Here is a 21,293-nt window from a genome sequence, read left to right on the forward strand (position 1 = left end):
AGGTAACGTTCTGGGTCCTGGCCCTATCCTGGCTTCCAGGGCCTAGTTGTCAAGATTTTTAGTGTTCTAATTCCAGGATACAGAGTCTCTTCCACCCCATCCCCCGGAGGTGCGTGTATAAATACACCCCCTATTCCAAGATAGGTTCATACCCATCCAAAACAAGAAAGATGAGCAAAAGTGTGTGGATTCGTAGAGAACCACACACATACCTTGCCACACACTACTGATCAGCAGGCAGCTTCCTGGGGGAGACACCATACATTTTTGGAGTCTTTTAAGGTTCAGGTGAATTGCACCTAAGCCTCTCATTGTCAGGACGTAACACCAGTCTGATTTGAGTCCCTGCTCTGAGTGGTGGTACTAGGAGAGGAAGCAGGAGGATGGCTGCAAGTTTGAGGCCAGCCAGCTCTACACAGTGAATTCAAGACCCATCAGGGGACGACGCAGTGAAAGCCTGCTTTTTGTTGTTGTTGTTAAAAAGTGCTCTTCTGTTCTCACAGAGCTTTGCTATTCTGCCTTCCACTTGGACAGCTCAATGTAGCCTGTGTACCCTCCGCCTCCCAGACCCAAACAAGAAGAGGAGGCACGGGAGACGGAGCAAGTACAACTTTATTTTCCAGATGCAACCCAAGGGACATCTTCACATTCAACTCCGACCCTTCACCTGCCCCCTGAAAAGGAGCAGAGTGGACTCAAAGAGGTGGGGTGCCAAAGATGACATTAACGTAGGGGTCACATGAGGAGACGACAGGGCTTATGGGGGAAGAACTCTTTGGCGGATGCTGCTGGAATCAGCCAGGGAGGTGGTGTCCTCCTTTTGCAATGAGGTAGACGGAACATAATAAGAAATCCCTTTGGTGTGGAGGTGGCATGCTATCATCTCCCAGGACCGGATCCCAGAGGGGGCATCACATCCTGAAAGAACCAAGGTGGGAGGGTACCTTCTCTCCCCTGCAATGATATTGGGACTCTTAGCTCTCAGTAGCTGCTTTCAGGGCAAGGTGCTGGAAGGGGCCCCTGTAGAGGGTGGAGGCGGAGGATTGGTTGGACCCAAGGAAGCTGGCACAGGCTGGCGTCGAGCAAAGAGGATACCTGATAAAGGGGTGAAGAGATGGTAAAATGCAAACATAAATAGGAGAGGGTGGAAGCCGAAACAAAAAAAGGTGAGCGAAAGTGTCTGGATTCTTAGAGAACCACACACAGCCCTTGCCACACACTACTGATAACAAGTCCTTCCGGTCAGTAAGAAGCTCCTATGCCAATATTGATACCCTTACGTGGGTAAAGAATAAATACTAACACACAGACATCCATGGCGACCATGCCGTAGAGACCATGCTGGGACCCCATGCCATCTAGTCCTTCTCTTTAATCCATTTTTAGTGTAACAATCCTCTGGACCCCCATGCAAGTTCAGATACTCCTGAACCTCATGCTAGTAGAGAAGGTCTAAAATACCCATGCCAGTTTAAATCCCAACTTCATGCCAGTTAGACCGCCTGTAGTACCCATACCAGTGTAGACCACCCCATTGATCTCTAGCGCCATGTTGATACTGCTGATGCCACTGCCTGCCAGATTGAGGGGCCCATCCAATCGCTCTTCTGTCCAGAAGAAGGCAGGGGAGTCACATTTTAGGGAACCAGATTTCACACTTAGACTCCTCCCTTATTCATACAGTAGCCCCCACCCCCACCCCCCCACAACCCCCGTCTACAACAGAATCTGTCTGCACCGCCTTCAACATGAAGCCTGTCTTCCCTCGGTACACAAGCCCAAGGCCCTTCCTCACCCCTTAGAGGAACCTTGCCACGGGGCAGGAAACTGGGAGGTGCCCCCAGTCGAGGTGGGTCCATGGGGCCCATCAGCACAGCCCTCTTCTCTGGAGGCTCTTCTGGTCCCAGCTTCTCCCGTGCAGCCTCCAAGGTCAAGCCCACAGGTAGTGCCAGACGAGGGGGTGGAATCCCAGTCTCCTCTGGGGGGAAGAAAACCTCAGGTCACTAGGCTCCTCTAGCCCACCCAATCTGTGTTTGCATTTGATTCTCCCCTAAGCCTGGGGCCAAAAGAGGTCATGCAGGCTGAATAAAAGGTTCGGTCTCTCCTCCCATTCAGAGGCTCTGAAGATGTGGAATATAAAGATCCAGCATATTGGTCTAGGCTGGTTTATGTCAGAGAATGTGCAAGTTCTCCTTGCTCTTTGTTGTTAAATAATCCAAGTCACGGGAGCAGCAAACTACATCCAAATGGACCCCTATGTAAACAGCTATGGAATAAAGCTGCCATGGATGAAGGACCTTCTCCTGAACTTCAGACCCCACGGGTCTCACGGCTTTCCTCACCTCAAGGCTCAGGATCACTAACTTAGAGGTTCCCAAACCTCCTAGCCTTGCTGCTCTCGTATGGCAATGCTTCCACACCCCAGTCCCTATATTGTGATATTCCCTGTGTGTTAGTAGTGATTGCATAGATCTCAGAGACGCCGATCCCCCAAACTCCGCCCTCTCCCCTCGCACCTTTCTTTACAGGGCTAGGGCTCAGTTGAGCGCACGCCTGCGCAGGCAAGCCAGAAGCAGGACCCTGGGCAGGACCCGGGCAGCTCGGGGTCGCGGCCGGGGTGGGGCCATGACCCGAGGCGGGGCCAGGAGCTCCCCGAGGTGTCGGCCCTGCTAAGCTGAAGAGCGGGACCGCGGTGTAAGCCTGGCGACGGCCTTCACGCCGATTGCTGTCTATGGCAGCCTGGAGCTCCCCTGGGGAACTGAGTGCCCGCGTCTCGCACTCGTATGGGTACAAATACTTCATGTACCTAGGGGCGGACGGACGGATGGGCGGTGGGAGGCTGGACCCAGCGGATGGTCCCGCCCCCGCCCCGCTCTTCACTCCCCCGCCCCACCCAGCCCCTCTGCTGTCCTCACTGGGTGCGTAGCGTGAAGGCGGCAGAGGTGATGGTGGTTGGCAAACTGAGGCCGCGTGTGACCTCCCGCCACACTTTTCTGTTGATGACCTCCACCAGGCCACCCTTGGCTGTCACCAAGCGAAACAGCGCATACAGGTCCAGCACCTGTTTGGCCATGATGGGCACCCGGTTCACTGGCGTCCCTGGTGTGAAGTGGGTAGAAAATCAGGACACCAAGATTAGGCCTCGTCTGAGATCATCTCAAGGGACTGAAGGGTATCTCCATGAGGCTTGGGTAAGGACAGGACCCACAAAAGGATTGCGGGGGAGGGGTAGGATTACAGGCAGAGCCCCCATGTAGCAGGAAGGACAGGAGACTGAGACAAGAAATCAGCTAGTTGTCCTGTAAGTGACAGAAGGTAAATATTCAGACTTTGTGGGCCAAAGGGTACCTGTCATAAATACCCAATTCCGCAATTGTACCCCGAGAACAGCCTTAGAAGATCTAGAGGATAGGCAAGGCTGTGCACCAATGAAACTTTTATTCACGGGCTCTGAAATTAGAATCTCATAGCCTGTAAATGTTTTGCCTGTTTTAACTCTATTTTCCAAATATGTAAAAAAATGAAAAGCCATACTAATCTACCAGACAGATGGATTCGGTCTGAAAACTTTAGTTTGCTGGGCTGACTGTAGGAAGGACTTCCGTATGTACTGAGGAGCTATGCTCCCCAGAGGCTGCAGGAAGCCAGGGGACAGACAGCAGGTGCAGAAGAATCAGCTCCTGCCTGGGCCAGTCCACTCCTTAGCCTAGCCGCCCCCGCCAGCCAGCCCTGACAAAGGGGCCTGTCTGAGCTGAGCGATGGGCCCCAGTTAATTCCTTACCGATCCCCGGCCCCTTCCACCGGCGCCTTTGGACCCGAACAATTAGCTGCGGCCTGATTAATGGGGGGAAATTATCGGCCCCGCGAGACCTCCTCCCCCTGCAGCTGAGCAGAGGGAGGCAGAGCTCGGGGTGTGGGCAGGACTGTCAGACCACGCCACCCCATTACCAGGAGAGAGAAGGTCCCCCGGAAGGTGCAGAGAGGGAAGGAACACTAGGACTACCATGACCACGTCTCCTTGGGGAGCGAGAAAGCCTGGGGTCCTCGCACAGGGCTCTTAGGAAGAAAGGGACCAGAAAAGGTTGCTGAGCATTGGGTTGGGGACTGGGGAGACTTAGGCCAGAAGATGTACTGGGAGGGGGCAGTGCAGCCAGTTAATTAGCAGCTTATCAGGCTGCGCTCTGAGTGAGTTAATTAGCTTTGTAGAGAGAGATAATGAGTCAGTGTTCAGTCCCATGAATCTGGGGAGAAGCGGAAGTGATGGACTGCTGCCCACCCTCATCCCTCCTGGACTCCTTCTGTATTCTTTCAACACTGAGATTTTCTGGAGAGGAATTCCTTCTCCACTGCCCAATTCACAGGGCTCCAGACCATCCTTCGGGGAAGCCTTCCTTCAGTCTAATTCTATTCTGTCCTTCTGCAGAGCAGGTGGGCAGTGCCCTGAGCTAAAGCAAAAAGGAAATGGAGTGGAGAGAAGGCTGGAGGAAGGGTGTACTGTACACACCCGACCGTTCTAGTTGCTCCTAAGTCTTGGGACCCTCCTATCTCAAGCCAGTCCTCACCAGTTCCCCCTCCCACCTTCCTAACTGATCTCACACTCATTAACCTGCCTGTGGGTTGGGCACTAATTTATTCCTGGTGGAGAAAGGGGGCAGGGTCAGAGGTCACAGAGGCTATCGAGAGCCCCAAGGACAGGAGCCACCAACCCCAGGCCTCTGCAGGGAGGACCTCAGCTGGGGACGACACCTGGAGGTCTTCCTTCCTCAAATGTAGTCAACAGGAGAAATTAATTGCAGGGTGCTCCCCACATTGCTCTACTCACCCCTCTTCTGCATGAAGCTAAACAGGTCATCCAGAAACTCCTTCCTCTTGGGGTCCGCATCCAGTTCATACAGCTGGGGAAGGGCCAAGGTCACTCTCCAGCTCCACTGGCCCCCTCCCTCCTGGAACCCCAACTCAGGTGGTACGCTGGACAAGAGTACTAGCTGAAAGGGTGATTGGACTCTGAATGTGACTTCTCTGGCCCCAGACTGACCCCCAAGGGCAGGCAGGGTGCCTTTATCTAATCCATCCAAGAGACCTATCCTAGCTAGTGGTACCCTAATGTCTCAAACCTTGCATCTGGCAAATATGGGGGTGGGGGTGGGGGAGAAAGCAGGAAGGTACTTCAGTGGCTCAGCCTGTTCCTCGGGACAGAGTCTTGACCATCCTGAGGATGGACATTCAGAGTCCCAGGAGGGAAGCCAGGCTGGGGCTGTGCTCCGACCCCGGAGACTGATGGGTATCTGAGGCATTTGTTCATTCCCCTTAATCTGTATAAGGGCTTCATGCAGTTCAGATGCTTGTGGGCCAGGATAGGAACTAGGGTGAGTTCAGGCAGGAAGGATGCTGGGGAACTCCTTATAGGCGCCATCTTGTCTGATCTCCTTCCGGAGGGGGTTACTGTGACTACTGTAGAAGCTATCACACAGGCACTGGCCACATGACACACAGAACCTAAGATATCAGAACATAAAGAACCTATTGGTCATCACCGCCTCCAACATCACCTCCTAAGTCTAAAAGGAACAGTTCCAGAATCATGGAGTCATTGATCCAGAGTAACAGTTTCTCAGCCTCAGCTTGCTATGAGTCACACATACAGTAACATTCCATCCCTCAATAATGACTCTCCAAGTAAAATCCTCCCATGAGTATCAAACCCCAGAGACCCAGCTTTGGAGCCACACACACATGACCCAGAGCTCTAAGTCTCACCTGGGTACCTACAATGACACCCACACTTTCTCAGTCGTAAGTTCAGAACAATGCCCTAGAGAAACAGCCCCTAGAGACGAATCTCCAGGGTAACAAGGCCCTGAGTGACACTCCTGGTCTTACACTAATGCCACAGAACACTAGCTACAAATTAGTACTTCTAGAAAATACCCCAAACCAACACCCTATGAGCAACACCACCAGAATGGCACACCTGGGAATCACAACCCTGAGTAACACCATGGTGACAGCTTGACCTGCTGTCCCTAGAATAACACTGGAAGGTCCAGCCTAAGGTCATGTACCTGAAGACTGGAAGTGCCCAGTGTGCACAGGGGCCCTCAGGTACACCCTGCTGAAGTGAGCAGCACAAGCTGGGAACTCACATCCATGGAACTTAGGCCAGGGGGAAAAACTGGATGGTAAAGCAGTGTGGCAGGAAAGAGGATGGGTACACCAGCCTGCAAAAGGAGCAGCAGCCTCTCTTCTCCTTCCAAAGACAGTAGACAGCCCGAGACACTCACTCCCTTTGGTCCTGGTGACTTGGTATGTGAGAGGGTAGATGGGGTAATGTTGCCATGGAATCCTCAGACTCCAGATCTCCCTCCCTCAAAGGCCTTTACACCCATTCTACCTCCGTTTCAACTCATCAATGGCCTCCAACTGCCAGTACCCATGTTTCTGGGATCTCCTCTATCTCTTCGTGAGTCCTGTGCACTTTCTGCATGTCTCCATGGGTGTCTCTCCTGACTCATCACTATCCATCCTCCAGTCCTCTTATCTCTCTCGGTCCGTTTTTACATCCTGCAGAGGCTGGTAGGGACGCGTGGACCACTTTTGCCAGAGGGGAGGAAGGAGGGCCAGCCTCGCAGTGATGGAGAGAGGCTTCCTACCTGCTTGAACTGTTCCTCATAGGTCCACTCATGTGGTTGGAGACCAGGGGGCTGGTTGGAAGGTGAGTTGGGACACCGGGCTCCTGGATGGCTCTCCTCAGCTGCCTCTTCTTCTGCTAAGGGTGCCTCTCCCTCCTCCTCTTCTTCAGCGTCCTCCTCTTCTTCAGCCCTAACCACCCCCAAGGCCCCCTCAGCCGGTAGGGTCCGGGCGCCAAGCAGGGGAGGCTGTGGAAGCGGTAGGCGCGGAGGGGCCAAAGGCCCCACCCCTTGGGCCAGCCGCGCCGCCTGCTGCCTCTGCAGGGCCTCCATTACAGCTTCCAGGCGCAGTCCCCCTGCTGGGGGGGCTCCTGGTACCAGGCGGGGCCCCGAGGAAAGGGCCGTCTGTGGGGGAGGGAATTATGGGTGCTGGGCCTTGCTGCACCCACACCCGACAGCACAAGGGGGGATACGCATGGCTTCAGGGACATTCATGGAGTTATAAGGGAAAGGGCAAATAGATCAAGTGAACAGAGACAGAGGGGCAGAGGGGAGCCAAGGAGACACGAGACCAGACCTAGGGAGCCAGAAATGGCCAGAGCCTGGGGATAGGAAGAGGCCAAGCAGATTGGGAAGAGTAGCAAGGACCAAGGAAGAGTGCTGCAGAGAGATGTGACATGCACACACGTACTCACAGAGACAATGACGAGGAGATACTGAGACAGAGACTGGGGAGAGACCGTGGGGAGACATAGAGGCTGAGGAGGACCAAGAAGGGGAGGGAGGGAGGGAGGAGGGTGAGAGGGAAGGAGGGAGAAAGTGAGAGAGAGAGAGAGAGAGAGAGAGAGAGAGAGAGAGAGAGAGAGAGAGAGAGAGAGAGAGAGAGAGGACATCAGGAGATAAAATACCTAAGAAAGAGGGACAGACAGACAGCTGAAAAGAAACAGCAAGATGGGCTGAGAGAGACGCGGGAAGACCGACGCAGCAGGAGAGAGAAAAGACCAGAAAGAGTCAGAAAACAGAGGACACTGATGGGAAATGGGATAGAAAGGTAAAAGACAAGAATCAAGAACCGAAGAGGTACGGGAAGAGGGCAGCAGTGCCTGGGTCTGGGACAGGGACAGGACCAGACGGGCACGGGGCGGCGGGTCACTGCGCCTGGATCCCGGGCTCCGGGCGCTCTGCAGCTACACTCACCTGCCTGGCACCGCCCGAAGCCCCCGGTGTCTCCACGGCGGTCCCTCTGCTCCGCCGCCTTCCGGGCGGCTCCGGTCTCAGCTGGGTTCCCTGCGCAGGGTCCCCGCTGTGCGCTCCTGCCGCCTTGCGCTCTTCTGACCGCGGTGCGCTCACTGGCGGTCGCTCGGCTGCCTGCGGTCCCGGGGGCGGGACCCGAGCCCAGCAGGGCGGGCGCTGGCGGGAGGGCGCAGCGGGAGAGGCCAGGGTGGGCTCGGCCCCTCTTAGCCCCCCAACAGGTGTCTCCCACCTTCCTTATAGCTAGATTCAAGGGAGGGGGCGCCGGAGAGCTATGGGGAAATCCAGCTAGTAAACTCCAGACCATGGCCCCGCCCAGCCTCGCAAGTGGTCCCCCAAACCCACACTCTGGGCCCTCTGTTCACACATTAACACATTTTGTCACAAATTCAGGCCCAATCTTACACACTCCGTTTAAAGGTCACTAGAGAGGTCAAGGGCCTGGGCAAGCTGTGATCACACAGAATGGCTCTGCTGGATAATGGGGTGAATGTGGAACACCTGGACAGAATGGAGCTTTGCCTCGAGCTCTGCTCACGTCCTATCTCCAAGTGCAAGTGTGTGCCAGTTTGTACACAGGGATGCATATACCAGTAGCTCCATATCTGTGCACTTACACACTCAGAGGTGTCTGTATTGCCTGCACACCTACACCAGGATACACTGTACGAGATATACGGGCATACACATTTCTCTTCTTAAAAACCTCATTTGACATTCTCTTAAGGATTTCCAAGCACATATAGAGTACTATGACTCTTGGCTTCTCACTGTTTTGTTGCAGTGATCAGCAATTTGCCCATTCACACACATTCTCCACACATGTATCCCTGACTTCCAAATCTGTATGTCCAGATTCCTTGAGCCAACTGCCCTGGACCTGTCCCACCTCACCAATTCTTTGATGCTGTTTCTGCATGGGGAGTTCTGACTGGCCAGCCCAATTTCTCCTCTGAGCTGCCTGTCCCTCCCTGTTCCTCTCAGGTACCCTCATACACACATTCTTTTTGTGGTCAAGGAGACCTACCTGCCAAAAGCATGAGGATCTCCATAAGCTGTGAGCAGCAGATGTCTGTAGGGATGACACCTGAATGGCTATGCAACTGGACCAAACCCTATCCTCAGACTTTACACCCAGTGGGGCACATATGCCTCGGGACAAACAGCCCCTACATGGCAGGAATCTGGGCGTGACCTTTCTTTCTTCCCTCATTCTCCTCCAGTTGGCTAGCTCCTCTTAGTCTCAGCTTGCCCTGACCCCAGACCACCACTCACTGTGGTGCCACGCCTGATTGCCTGCCTCTACTCTCCACCCTCTTCTGAAATCCAGCTCCTGTTGTAGTACCGAGTACTTGCTCTCTATGGCCATCCATGGCCATGCCGGGCTCAGCCCGTTCACTCCTTTGGCAAGGCTCGGTGTCTTGCCCCTCACGTATCAGATCTCATAGTCAGTTACAATCCCCTTCCAATCCCTCCAATCCTTGGCGATCCACTCATCTTCAGTATTGAGATGTCCTCACCCCGTCTTCATGGATGTCTGAAGATGACTCTCTGCTGCAGAGCACCCACACTCCACCATGCTGGACTCATAGAGGGGCGCATTAGCTATGGGGAAATCCAGCTAGTAAACTCCAGACCATGGCCCCGCCCAGCCTCACAAGTGTCCCCCAAAACCACACTCTGGGCCCTCTGTTCACACATTAACACATTTTATCACAAATTCAGTATTGTAGATGACTGGAGGGTAAAGGGTAGAGATGTACGTATGGAACTCCGGAGTCCAGCTTGCTCCTTTCTCTCCTAGCTTCCACTGGCTGCTTAGAGGTATCCGGAGAGAGGGATGTAAGATTCTTCCTGGGAATGTAGGTACTAGGTTGGGGAAATTCCAGTTCTAAGACACTGGAGATGACTTTTTGTGGGCCTTAATGGGAGGGGGCATGGAAATAGGCATTCCCCCTCACCTCCAAATACCAGCAATCAAACTACAAAAACTACAGCTAGGAAGGAATGAAGGGGAGGAATAAGGCCAATTGGGATCTGGCTTTAAAGGAAAGGCTGCCTCTTACCCCCACCACATACAGGCTTCCTATACCTCAGAGACAAGACAAAATGACCCAGATCTTCAAAAAACCAACACTCATTTATTGAGTGCTTAATGGCAGGCACTGTTGGACACAGGTCTGAATAAAACAGCATCACTGTGACATGGTATTATTCTAGTGGAGGAAATACATAATGGGTTAGATGGAGGTATGCAATTGGAGCTGGGTCTGGTGGCCACAGACATGTAATCCCAGCTACTTGAGAGGCTGAGGCAGGAGGATCACCAAGCTAAAGGCCTGCCTGGACAACAGAGTGAGTTCAAAGTCAGCCTGAGCAATCTGGTGGGGTCTGTTTCAAGATAAAAGGTAAGAAGAAGACTGTAGATGTAGTTCAATGGTAGGGTACTTGGCTACAGTGCTTAAGGTTCTAAGATAAATCCCCAGTATCAGGAGGGGAAAAATTAGTGTAGCAAATTACCACTCTCCCTAGTTTAGAAACTTGAAACAAACAAACAAAACAAAAACAACAACAACAACAAAAAAACACCGCTTATTTTCTTGTTTTTATGGACAGAGATTCAAGAATCCTTCTCTCTCTCTCTCTCTCTCTCTCTCTCTCTCTCTCTCTCTCTCTCTGTGTGTGTGTGTGTGTGTGTGTGTGTGTGAGAGAGAGAGAGAGAGAGAGAGAGAGAGAGAGAGAGAGAGAGACTCCTTGTTTATGAGGTTTTTAAATTATTTTATTTTATATGTATGGGTGCTTCCTGGTGAAATTATTAAAGCCACTCCACATAGTTAAAAGGGAGGTTTATTTTGTGGGGTAACTCACAAGTGAAGGGATAGGTTACAGGGTCTGGGAAAGGTGTAGCACAGTCTGGCGGTGTTCTCTGGAGAACTCTGCTCAGTCTACCTCCAGTGTCCAGGGTCCAGGAACCAAGAGAGCCAGCGCATCCGGATCTTGGGTCCTCAGGGTCCTCTCTCGGCCCTGCCTTGTAGGCGTGACAGTTACCAAAGCTTCAGTGGGGGTTGGAACTTCCATGTCAAAGCTGGAATGGCTACCCACTACATCTCCCCCTTTTGTCTAAGTAAGAAGGTTCTAACCTAATATAAGACTATATACAAAGGAATGGTTATCAAATATTGTCCAGGAGTAATGAGGGATAATGACCTAGATAAGATGGAACTACAACCAATGTGAACAATATCAAGCAATGATATAGATATGATAGAAGAAAAGGATAGATTATTGAATCCACTTTTAAAGAGCAACTTGTTTAAAATGTTTTACATTGCTATGGATTTTAGTTTATTGATACAAATTTAAACTTAATTTTGTTATACTGTATATATATATCTATATATATATATCTATTCTCGTTTGAGGTATTATGTTTATGTAACTCATTTAAATTGTAATGGATAATTAAGAAATATAGATTAATAATTAGTCTTCTATGATGGTCAAACTTATAGTCATGCTGTTTTCTAGGTATACATATATATAATTCAATTAGGTAGATAATCTTCAAACACTTCAAAGACCTACAGATATGGCATTTAAAATGTTTTAAAAATTTAGACTTTCTGGACAATGAGACATGTCTGCTCCTGGCAGCACTGATTTACTTCAGAGAGGAGGATGGGCATCGAAGACACTCCATATCGAGTTTATCTTCACCTTGGTAAAAATAACCATTTGGGCAAGAAACTGTTCTTGCCTGGACTGCTTGATCAACTGGACATACAGGACCCATAGGAAAGTGACCACTGAATCTTTGCGTGGTGAAATGGTCCTTCAGGTTCCTGCTTCACAGAGCAAACTGCCAGACATTCTACAGGACACAGAGAGAAATGACTGAGAGACTCTAGGCCTGTGGGCTAAAGACAGATGTCCCAACTTTACAAAGGAACATTAGGTGACTGTCCAGGCTGCCACCTGTCTCTGTCTATCCTGCAAGACTCCCGAAAGTTGCTTGCATCCTTCTCCCATTTCTCAGGTAATAGTATATCCTTCTGGATACTATCTTGATGTAGTTGAAGACTAGATAGTTATAATCTCCTCAGTTATGATAAAAGATAAGTTAGATATAAAACCTTAGACTTACAAATATAAGATAGATAGGATATCTTCTTTAATATTGTAACTGTAATTCTTGCTTGATAATTGTTTTGTTATATCTAATTTTACTATGTTAAAGTTAAAACCTTCCTTTTTGAAAAAAAAGAAAAAAGAGGAAGTGCTGTGGATGATTGATTGATTAAAAAAAAAAACACTGATTGGCCAGTAGCCAGGCAGGAAGTACAGGCAGGACTAGCAGAGAGGAGAATTGAGAGAACAGGAAGGCGGAGAGGAGGAGACGCCAGCGTCTAGGGAGCATCATGTAAAGGCAGCAGGTAAAGACACGGAACACGTGGCAACATATAGATTTAACAGAAATGGGCTGAGTATAAGAGTAAGAGCTAGACAATGGTAGGTCTGAGCTAATGGCCGAGCAGTTTAAATAATATAAGCATCTGTATGTTTATTTTATAAGTGGGCTACGGGACTGGCGGGCAGGACCCGGAAGGAAAAACTCTAGCTACAGGTGTTTTGCCTTTATGCCCATCTACGTACCACATCCATGCCTGGTACCTAGGAGGCCAGAGAGGGCATCGGAGCCCCTGGAACCGGAGTTGCAGATGGTTGTGAGCCACCATGTGGGTGCTGGGCATGGAACTTGGGTCCTCTGGAAGAGCAGCCAGTGCTCTTACCCCTCCGGGCCGCTCTCCAGCTGCCATGTAAGGTCTTCATTAGTTATCTTCCTGGTTACCGCAGCAAAGTACCCGACGAAAGCAACTCAAGGGAGATTTGTTTGGCTCCCCTGACAAGGTGCAGTCCATTACAGAGGGACGTCATGGGGCAGGAGCGGGAGGCAGCTGGTCACACTGTATCCTCCTCCGCCAAGAGACGGGGAGAGAGAGGCTCATCTAGAGAGAGGGTCCAGCTGTAAAGAGCGCTCCCATTCTTGCGGAGGACCCAGGGTGGATTCCCAGCGCCCACACAGCAGCTAGGGGAAATTAAGAATCACCATGGAAACATACCTCTCTCGAGTGTGTTAATGAGGGCGCTTCCAGAAAGTGTTTAACGGAACGCAGAAGACCCACTCTGAATGTGGGCGCCGTTCCACGACCTGGAGCTCCAGACTGAATGAAAAAGCTGAATATCAGTATTCATATCTGCAGCTGCTTCTCTTTTAATTTTTAATTTATTTTTATTTCATATGTGAGAGTATTTGGTCTGCATGCATGTGTGCGTGCTGCGTCTTGCCAGGTGCCCTCGTCAGACCCCTTTGGAGCCGGAGTAAACCACGCGGTGTGGGTGCGGAGAACACCTCATATCCTCTTCAAGAGCAGGAGGCACCCAACCGCGAAGCCAGCTCTCCAGCCCATAGGCTTTATCTCTTCAAGGACATGGTGTCAAAAAATGTTCTCAGACGGTGAGAAGCTGGGAGATGAAGTTAGAAGAGTGTTTGCTGCAGAAGCATGAGGACCTCAGTTCAGTCCCCAGAACCCAAATAAAAAACCAGGATTGATGGCACATGCCTGTGATCCCGGCCCTGGGGAGGCTGACCGGAGGTTCCCTGGGACTTCCTGGCCTGTGAGTCTGGCTGAATTGGTGAGCTTCAGGTTCAGTGAGAGGCCTTTCTCAAAAAATAACGTAGAGAGTTACTGAAGAAGACACCCAAAGTAGATCTCTGGCCTACACCCACATACACATGCACGCACGCACGAATGCACGCATGGGTGGAAGTATTTGGAACCCACCACAGAAAGGATATTACATGTTGCTATGTGTTAAAAGAAAGACTCACTAAGAGAAATTGAGGGGAGGAAAGTTATATGGGCATCCAAGAGCTCTGACATTAGAATAGCCAATGCAGCCGGGCAGTGGTGGCGCACACCTTTAATCCCAGCACTCGGGAGGCAGAAGCAGGCAGATCTCTGTGAGTTCAAGGCCAGCCTGGTCTCCAAAGCGAGTTCCAGGAAAGGCGCAAAGCTACAGAGAAACCCTGTCTTGAAAAACCAAACCAAAACAACAATAACAACAACAACAAAAGAATATCCAGTGCAGATATCCTGAGGTGGAAGGGTGTTTGATGTATTGAAAGAAAATCAGAGGCCACGGGGATGAGTAGTTGGCTATTTGGTCACAGGTCACTTGGGCCTTGGGGTAGATTCATTAGAAAAAGAAAAAAGGGGGGGCACCAAATGATATGGAAAGTCAGTGAAAACATTTAGAAATGAATACTGGCTTCTGGGTTTTGTGAGTCACCTCCATTAAAGAGGCAAGCATGATCAATGGATGATGGAGTTCTGGACCAGCCTGGGAACAATGGAGGTGACAGAAACGGTTAGAATCTGGCTGTGGTTATATTGTTGTTTCAAGACAGTTCTTCCTATGTATCCCAGCCTGGCCCGGAATTCACTATGTAGGCCAGGCAGGGCCTGGACTGAGAATTCTCCTGCTTTTGTGTGCTGGGATCACAGGCTTCTGCATGTCCACCATGCCCAGTGAAATCCAGATATGTTTTCAAGATAAAACTGAGGATTTGTGGATGGATTGGATATGGATTGTGAGACCATTAGGATTTCAAAGTGTTTTGTCCAAGACAGTAAAGACTGCATGATGGTGGGGTCACATGGGATCAGGAGATAAATCAGTTTGCTTCGGACATTGTGAGTCTGAGACACCTACTAAACAACCGAGTGGAGACACTGAGTAAAGAGAGTAAGACATCCAAGGCTGAAGCTCGGGGAAGAGGTTTAGGCTAACACAGATACAGGAGTCAAGATACATAGCTGTAGCTCAGGGAACCCCTCAGAAGGGGAGAAAGGACTGTAGGAACCAGAGGGGTCGAGGACATCACCAGAACATGGCCCACAGAATCAACTAAGCAGGGCTCCTAGGGGCTCACAGACTGAAGTGACAATCATGGACCCTGTCAGAGCTAGGTCCTCTGCAAATACATTGTGGTTGTCTAGCTTGGTGTTCTTGTGTCTCCTAACAGTGGGAATGGTAGGTGTCTCTGACTCTTTTGCTTGCTCTTGGGACCCTTTTTCTCCTACTGGGTTGCCTTGTCCAGCCTTGATGTGAGGGTTTGTGCCCAGCCTTACTGTAATTTGTTATGCTGGTTTTGTTGATATCCCTGGGAGGCCTGCTCTGTTCTGAAGGGAAGTAGGGAAGGAGTGGATGTTGGGGAGAGGAAAGGTTGGGGGTGGGGTGGGAACTGGGAGGAGTGGAGGGAGGGGAAACTGGGGTCTGATGTATTGTGTGAGAGAAGAATGAAAAGAAAACAGAAATTAAAAAAAATATGTAGATGTTACTTATTTTGAGTGTATGTTGTGCACATCTGTGCTGAAGCCAGAGGATGTCACAGGGGTCCTGCCCACTTTCTGCCTTTTCCTCTTGAGACAGGGTGCCTCACTGGACCTGGAAGTAGGTTATGGACTGGCAGACTCCAGCAATGCCCCTGTCTACACGGCTCACATCACTGGGGTGACAGGCACATGGGTGCTAGGATCTGAATCACCGAGACATCTCTTCAGCCCTGTAGATGGCATTTGAAGTTATGAAGAGATAAAGACCTGTAAATAAAGTAAAAAAATCTATCAATAAAGAAAAAAGTGTCCTTGAAGCCAAATTTGTTTTAGGAATTTCAAAACAGGAGCTGAGGGCTAGAAAACTAGCTCAGTGGTAGAACACATGTGTACAAGACCTTGGATTTGAGTCTAGCAGCAACAGCTTAAGTTAGGAACTATGAAATGACCACTGGCTTTAACAACAGGGATGGGGGTGGCTGGGAGGATAGTCCTTTATAAGATGGGTGTTGGGATATTTGGACACTGCTGAGATACATGTGCTCCTAGACTAGAGGCAGGGCTGGATATCATGTGGGGGGAAGTCCCCTAAAACTCAAGAGAGAGGCTTCAGCCAGGGCTTGTCACAGCCAACATGGTGTTAGTGAGGGCTGGGGGAGGTATCAAGATGGCCAATTCACCTGATTTCATGTTTACTCAGAGCCACACATCTAAATTGTTGATGCTCTTATTGTTGGGACGGGGTCTCATTCTACAGTTCAGGCTGGTCTGAACTTACTACGTACACCTGGCTGGCATGGAACTTGCAGAGATCCTCTTGTGTCTGTCTCACAAATGCTGAGATTATGGGCATGAGCCATTGTGCCTGGCTAGACCTTTGATGTTATTGTCAAATAAGGTTATTCGAATGTAGCCTTTTGGATTTGTGTTGTCCAGAATGCTTAACTATATAAACTTGTTCCTTCCAATATTAATTTATCAAGTCCAAGAAATGGCAGAGGTCTGGACCTTATTCAACCCGGGTTGGAGCGGATGAAGGCGATGAAAGCTTGGTGACGAGGGGACAAAAGAAGCCGTGAGCAAGGTCCTTAGGAACGAGTGTCTTTTGGCCCTGGCTGCCTGTGCATCGTGTCTGGTTCCCACCCAACGCAAAAGCGCCCCTATGTGCTGGGTAAAAGGCAAACCAGAGCAGAGGAACTCTTGCTCCACATCGATTTGCACTGCATACTGTGAGCCCCCAAAAGCCAGCTGAGAATGTTGCAGCTCAAACGTGGGAGTACAGTGCCACCCCGTGGCCATGTGTGGTTATCTCAGGACTGAACTGGCAAGACACACAGTACCTCACACAGGTCTCAATTCCTCATTTTCTTTTCTTTTCTTTCTTTCTTTTTTTTTGTTTTTTTTGAGATAGGGTTTCTCTGTAGCTTTGGAGTCTGTCCTCGACTAGCTTTGTAGACCAGGCTGGCCTCGAACTCCGCTTGCCTCTGCCTCCCCAGTGCTGGGATTACAGGTGTGCGCCACCACCGCCCGGCCTCAATTCCTCATTTTCAAGAACTGATCTCTATAGATGCAATCCAGTCAACTGGAGACTCAGGAGCCTTCTAGGGTCATGGATAGAACAGCACTTGCCTAGCATGCACAAAGCGCTGGCCCTAATCCTCAGCCTTAGGAAGTGGAGGCAGGAGGAAAAGAAGTTTGATTTTAGCTTCATATAGTAAATACAATACTAGACTTAGATTTAAAAAAAAAAAAAAAGAGCTGGATGTGGTGGTGCTCACCTTTAGTACCAGCACTCAGAAGGCAATGGCAGGCAGATCTCTTGAGTTCCAGGACAGCCAAGGCTGTATAATGAGACCTTGCTCCAATACCACCCACCCCTAAAAAGGCTGACTCCTAAGTAATTCTTAAACACACTCAAACATATAGTCCCTTCTGTCCAAAACTAGCCTTCAGACTGGCTTGTACAGGAGGCCTTCTTGAAGTGCCCCAGGAGGCAATGGCCTTTCCTGCTGTTCACATACACAAGGAAATGGCACTGTTTAACAAGTTTTTATTAACAGAGATAGACAGGTAGACAGAGAATGCAACAGAAATGTCTGGAAACTGAGGGGTATGCACATACACTAAAGGCTTCTTTTGGACTAGGGTGGCTCCTTGGATCCAGGATTATATCTCCAGGCCCTCTCCTTGGGGGGCAGGCCTGGGGTTTAAGTCAACGTTCTCATTCTAACCCCCAGAGCGGTCTCTGAGATGGAGGACCTCCCTTCAGCATTCTGTCCATGCCTCTGCTTGCCCAGCTGAGTTGGCACGGAGGACAAGCCCCAGGGGCACTTGCACAGCAGGGGAGCGGAATGGAGATAAGGCATATGGTGAGGAAAAGAGAGATGAGCGGAAGGACATCATGGATGCAGGTGAAGGGGCCCTCCCAAGGGCAGCTCCATTTTTCCTTCACCTGAGATTACTATTGGATTGAGGCATCAGAGTGAGACAGAATGTAACATCCACCCCAATCCTCAATCCCAGAGCCCTGAATGCCAGCAGGAAGCTCTGAAAAAGCCTGAGTCAGTGAGTCAAGCTTGTGATAGGTGTTCAAATGTGACTGGCCCCTTGGTATAGATGTAAGGACCCTCTCTGGATGGATGTGAGTGCATAGTCTTACAGTACATACAAATCTTAGCATTTCTATGTGTCTCATTTGCTCCCAAAGAGCTGTGTCTGGATGTATAACTATGTATGTCCTTCCTCATACAGCAGGAACTTAATATCTGCATGATGTATGCTGCTGTCTGTGCACATGAGTTCCAGCAAGTAGATGAATGTGGTCCCGCTCGCTCGCCGCTCGCTCGCTCGCTCCTGTCCATCCACAGGTCTTCCTCAGTCCTGGCTGGTCAGGGGTCTTGGCCAAAGAGGTAGGTGGTGAGTTCAAGCCGGAGGCACCGGGCATAGGAGCGAAGCGTATAGAAGAGGGTGAGGAAGTCCTGGGTGCTGAAGACAGTGTCAGCCAGTGCAAACGCCAAGGTAGACGGAATGACACCTCGGCCATACTCCACCATCCATGTGTTCGGCCCCCACTCCACAGCCGTTGCCTCCCCAGGCCCATGCACAACTGTTTCTCCTGGGGGACAGACAGGAAACAATCTCATGAGGAGCCCAGCTCTGCCCTGGCCTTCTACCAATGCATTTCCCTGGCCTATGCACCATCTGTGTGGAGGCGGGAATAAAAAGACAGTTTTAAGAAAGGAAAAACCTCTACTCCACAGGCCTGGCTGTCCAATCAGAGGGGAAAGAGAGACCAAAACACGCCCATTCCTAAATATCTATGGCATTACCTGGCCCATGTCCTCTCTTCGGGGAGACTCTGGAGGGCTACCCCACCCAGCTACAGGCTAATATATAGACGCCATAGGCATCTGTATTCCCAAGCCTCATGCCTATCAAGTGGAACGTTGCTAACCCCTGAGCGGGCTAATTTGACAGGGGGGCGTGGCTACAAGGTTTGCCAGGCTTTTCTGAGAAACATAGCTGTTCAATCACCAAGCTTAATCATTAGCCTTACACCGGCAAGTTCAAACCTTTTCTTTCCTTTGAAATGGCTGCAGAGGTCCGTTTAAAAAAACAACAGGACCTGGAGAGAGGCTCAGTGGTTAAGAGCACTTGGCTGCTCTTCCAGAGGACCCAGCAGCCACATGATGGTTCTCAGTTTGGAACTCCAGCCTCAGGGATCAGATGCCCTCTTCTGGCCTTTGAAGGCACCAGGCACTGAAGTGGTGCACAGACATACAAGTTGGCAAAACACCCATATGCATACAAGTAAATAAAAATTCGAAAAACAACAACAAAACCCCAAACCGTCTCACCGGATTAAAAAGAAGGATGGGAAACGGAATGTCTGCCTTAACTTTCGGGCATGGGCATGAGTAGTATCTCCCAAACAATGGCTGGAATAATAACCCTGTAAAACGGACTGATAAAAATCAGCTCCCTCCGGGCAGTGGCACACACCTTTAATCCCAGCATTCGGGAGGCAGAGGCAGGTGGATCTCTGTGAGTTCGAGGCCAGCCTGGGCTACAGCGTGAGTTCCAGGAAAGGCAGAAAGCTACACAGAGAAACCCTGTTTCGAGGGGGAAAAAAAAATCAGCCTCCTATGACCGGAAACTGCCTTGTTTTGTTTTCTTTTAACAAATGAAAGCGACAGCCCTTCCCTAACCAGACACCTGTGGCTCACCAGAGTGAAGGAAAGAAAATCACTGGCTAGGCCTTCTCAACACGCCCTTTCCATGCCTTAGGACTTTTCCTACCTAGAGGGCGCCCCCTTGGACAGAACTTCCTAACTTACCTGGGTAGAAGACCTCACTTTTCGTGGTGCCCTCTCTCCACTGGTGGAAGGTGCCAGAGATGATGGTGTCAGAAATCTCAGCCCAATATCGTCCTGAGTGACAATAAAATAGACACCGCCCGTCAGGGTATCCTTGTCAACACACGGCCCAGCCAACCCTCAGAATGGAGGGCACTGACCCTCGAACAGCCCCAGCCTCCCAATCCGGCCCACCGCCAGCACTGACCCGAATGGCCACGGGAGCCCAGGGCGGTGCCGAAGAGCAGCACATACTCAGACAGCGAGGCGTGCAGAAGACACATGGCGCCCATCCAGCCGCCCGCGTTCACAAACACCCACTGCAGCTCCTCATCCGGCAGCACGTGGCCTGGGTGCAGCCTCCGCAGCTCCACGATCAGCCGAGAGAAGGCCAGCTCATGGTCGAGTCCTGATGCAAAGAGGAGTGGCGTGGGTGAGACCAGCCCCGATCGGGGCTCGGCGGGGGAAGGCGCCCCCGGGAAACGCAGCTCGGCTCACCCGGCCCACCCCGCTCCCCGCTCTCACCCGCTCACCAGAGTACTGCCGAGCAAGCTGCGCTATCTCTTCTCGCTGGAAGACGAAGCTCTGCGTCCCCAGCCACAGCCAGACCGCCTGGGTCAGCACCGCGGCAACAGCCAGAAATAGGGCGATCCATGCCCACCGCCGGCCCACGGCCCACTGCATCCCGGCGGGCAGCCTGGCACCACCAGCGCAGGACACAGCTAGGATCTCAGGTTATGCACATACAGACTCAAAAACCGCTGCCTCCCGTCGCCCCCGCCACCATGGTACGGCTCGCCCGGGCCAATCGGAACGTCCCGGGTACCTAGCACCGCCCTCTGGGTTGAACCATTTTATAACGGGGGCGCTTAGGTTGGGTGGCACGGTCCATCCCAGAGGTGAGGGGGCGGGGCCGACCCTCCGGGCTGCCGCCCTAGAGCAGTCAGCCCTGGTGTTCCCTAGCCCCACGCTCTGCGGAGAAGAGCTGGAGGAAGACCCAGAATGGACTGACCCACCTGGGCTGGCGATCCCAGAAGTAGAGCTTTCTAGAACTCGTGACTGCTAGTGCAGAAGCGAGGAGGAGATAGGAGGAGGAGATAGTGCCCCTGGGAAAAGCCTTCCGGAGGTGGGGACACCGTCAGTGTCCTATGAGAGAAGGGCATTGCAGCTGATGGGAATCATTGCAAGAGTCGAAGAGGGAAGGGGCGATATCTGTCTGTCTGTCTGTCTGCCTATAGAGAGAGACTCACTATGTAGCCTTAGCTGGCCTGGAACTTGCTATGTAAACTAGGCTGACCTTGAACTCACTGAGATCCGCCTGCCCCTGCCTTTCTAGTGCTGGGATTAAAGGCGTGCGCCACCACGCTTGTTTTCTCTGAGCCTACAGTTTATTCTATGTCCTGAGGCACAAAAAATGTGAAAGGCCTTGTTCTGAAAAAAAAAAAGAAAAAGAAAAAGAAAAAGAAAGAAAACCCTGTGCCTTTGAGTGACACCAGGAGGGGCTAAGGGAATGAGAATGACAAGAATGACAACTATCTTCTTCTTCTCCTCCTCCTCCTCCTCCTCCTCCTCCACCTCCTCCTCCTCCTTCTTCTTGGTTTTCCGAGACAGGGTTTCTCTGTGTAGCTTTGGAGCCTGTCCAGGAACTCACTCTGTAGCCCAGG

At 51.0% G+C, this 21,293-nt stretch overlaps 2 protein-coding genes across 4 annotated transcripts; both read right to left on the reverse strand.

The window, feature by feature from the left end:
- Window positions 1–446: 446 nt before the first annotated feature.
- Window positions 447–7,869, reverse strand: Arid3c (AT-rich interaction domain 3C). Of its 3 annotated transcripts, XM_028884084.1 has the most exons (8): window positions 7,824–7,869; window positions 6,651–7,031; window positions 4,823–4,895; window positions 2,916–3,099; window positions 2,517–2,806; window positions 1,796–1,978; window positions 1,518–1,607; window positions 447–1,095 (listed from the first exon to the last, which is right to left on the reverse strand). In XM_028884084.1, the coding sequence occupies exons 2-8, from the start codon at window positions 6,957–6,959 to the stop codon at window positions 995–997; spliced, it is 1,230 nt and encodes a 409-aa protein (XP_028739917.1). In that variant the 5' UTR covers window positions 6,960–7,031; window positions 7,824–7,869; the 3' UTR covers window positions 447–994. The 3 variants fall into 3 exon arrangements, with proteins under 3 accessions (XP_028739917.1, XP_028739918.1, XP_037058192.1); XM_028884085.1 differs by lacking the exon at window positions 1,518–1,607; XM_037202297.1 differs by lacking the exons at window positions 1,796–1,978; window positions 7,824–7,869 and having other exon boundaries at window positions 6,651–7,152.
- Window positions 7,870–17,927: 10,058 nt separating this feature from the next.
- Window positions 17,928–20,847, reverse strand: Sigmar1 (sigma non-opioid intracellular receptor 1). Its single transcript, XM_028884011.2, has 4 exons — window positions 20,163–20,847; window positions 19,838–20,038; window positions 19,612–19,704; window positions 17,928–18,389 (listed from the first exon to the last, which is right to left on the reverse strand). Exons 1-4 carry the CDS (start codon window positions 20,311–20,313, stop codon window positions 18,163–18,165), a joined length of 672 nt encoding a protein of 223 aa, XP_028739844.1. The 5' UTR covers window positions 20,314–20,847; the 3' UTR covers window positions 17,928–18,162.
- Window positions 20,848–21,293: the final 446 nt, after the last annotated feature.

Source organism: Peromyscus leucopus, chromosome 2, assembly GCF_004664715.2.
Source record: "Peromyscus leucopus breed LL Stock chromosome 2, UCI_PerLeu_2.1, whole genome shotgun sequence".
NCBI classification, from domain to species: domain Eukaryota; kingdom Metazoa; phylum Chordata; class Mammalia; order Rodentia; family Cricetidae; genus Peromyscus; species Peromyscus leucopus.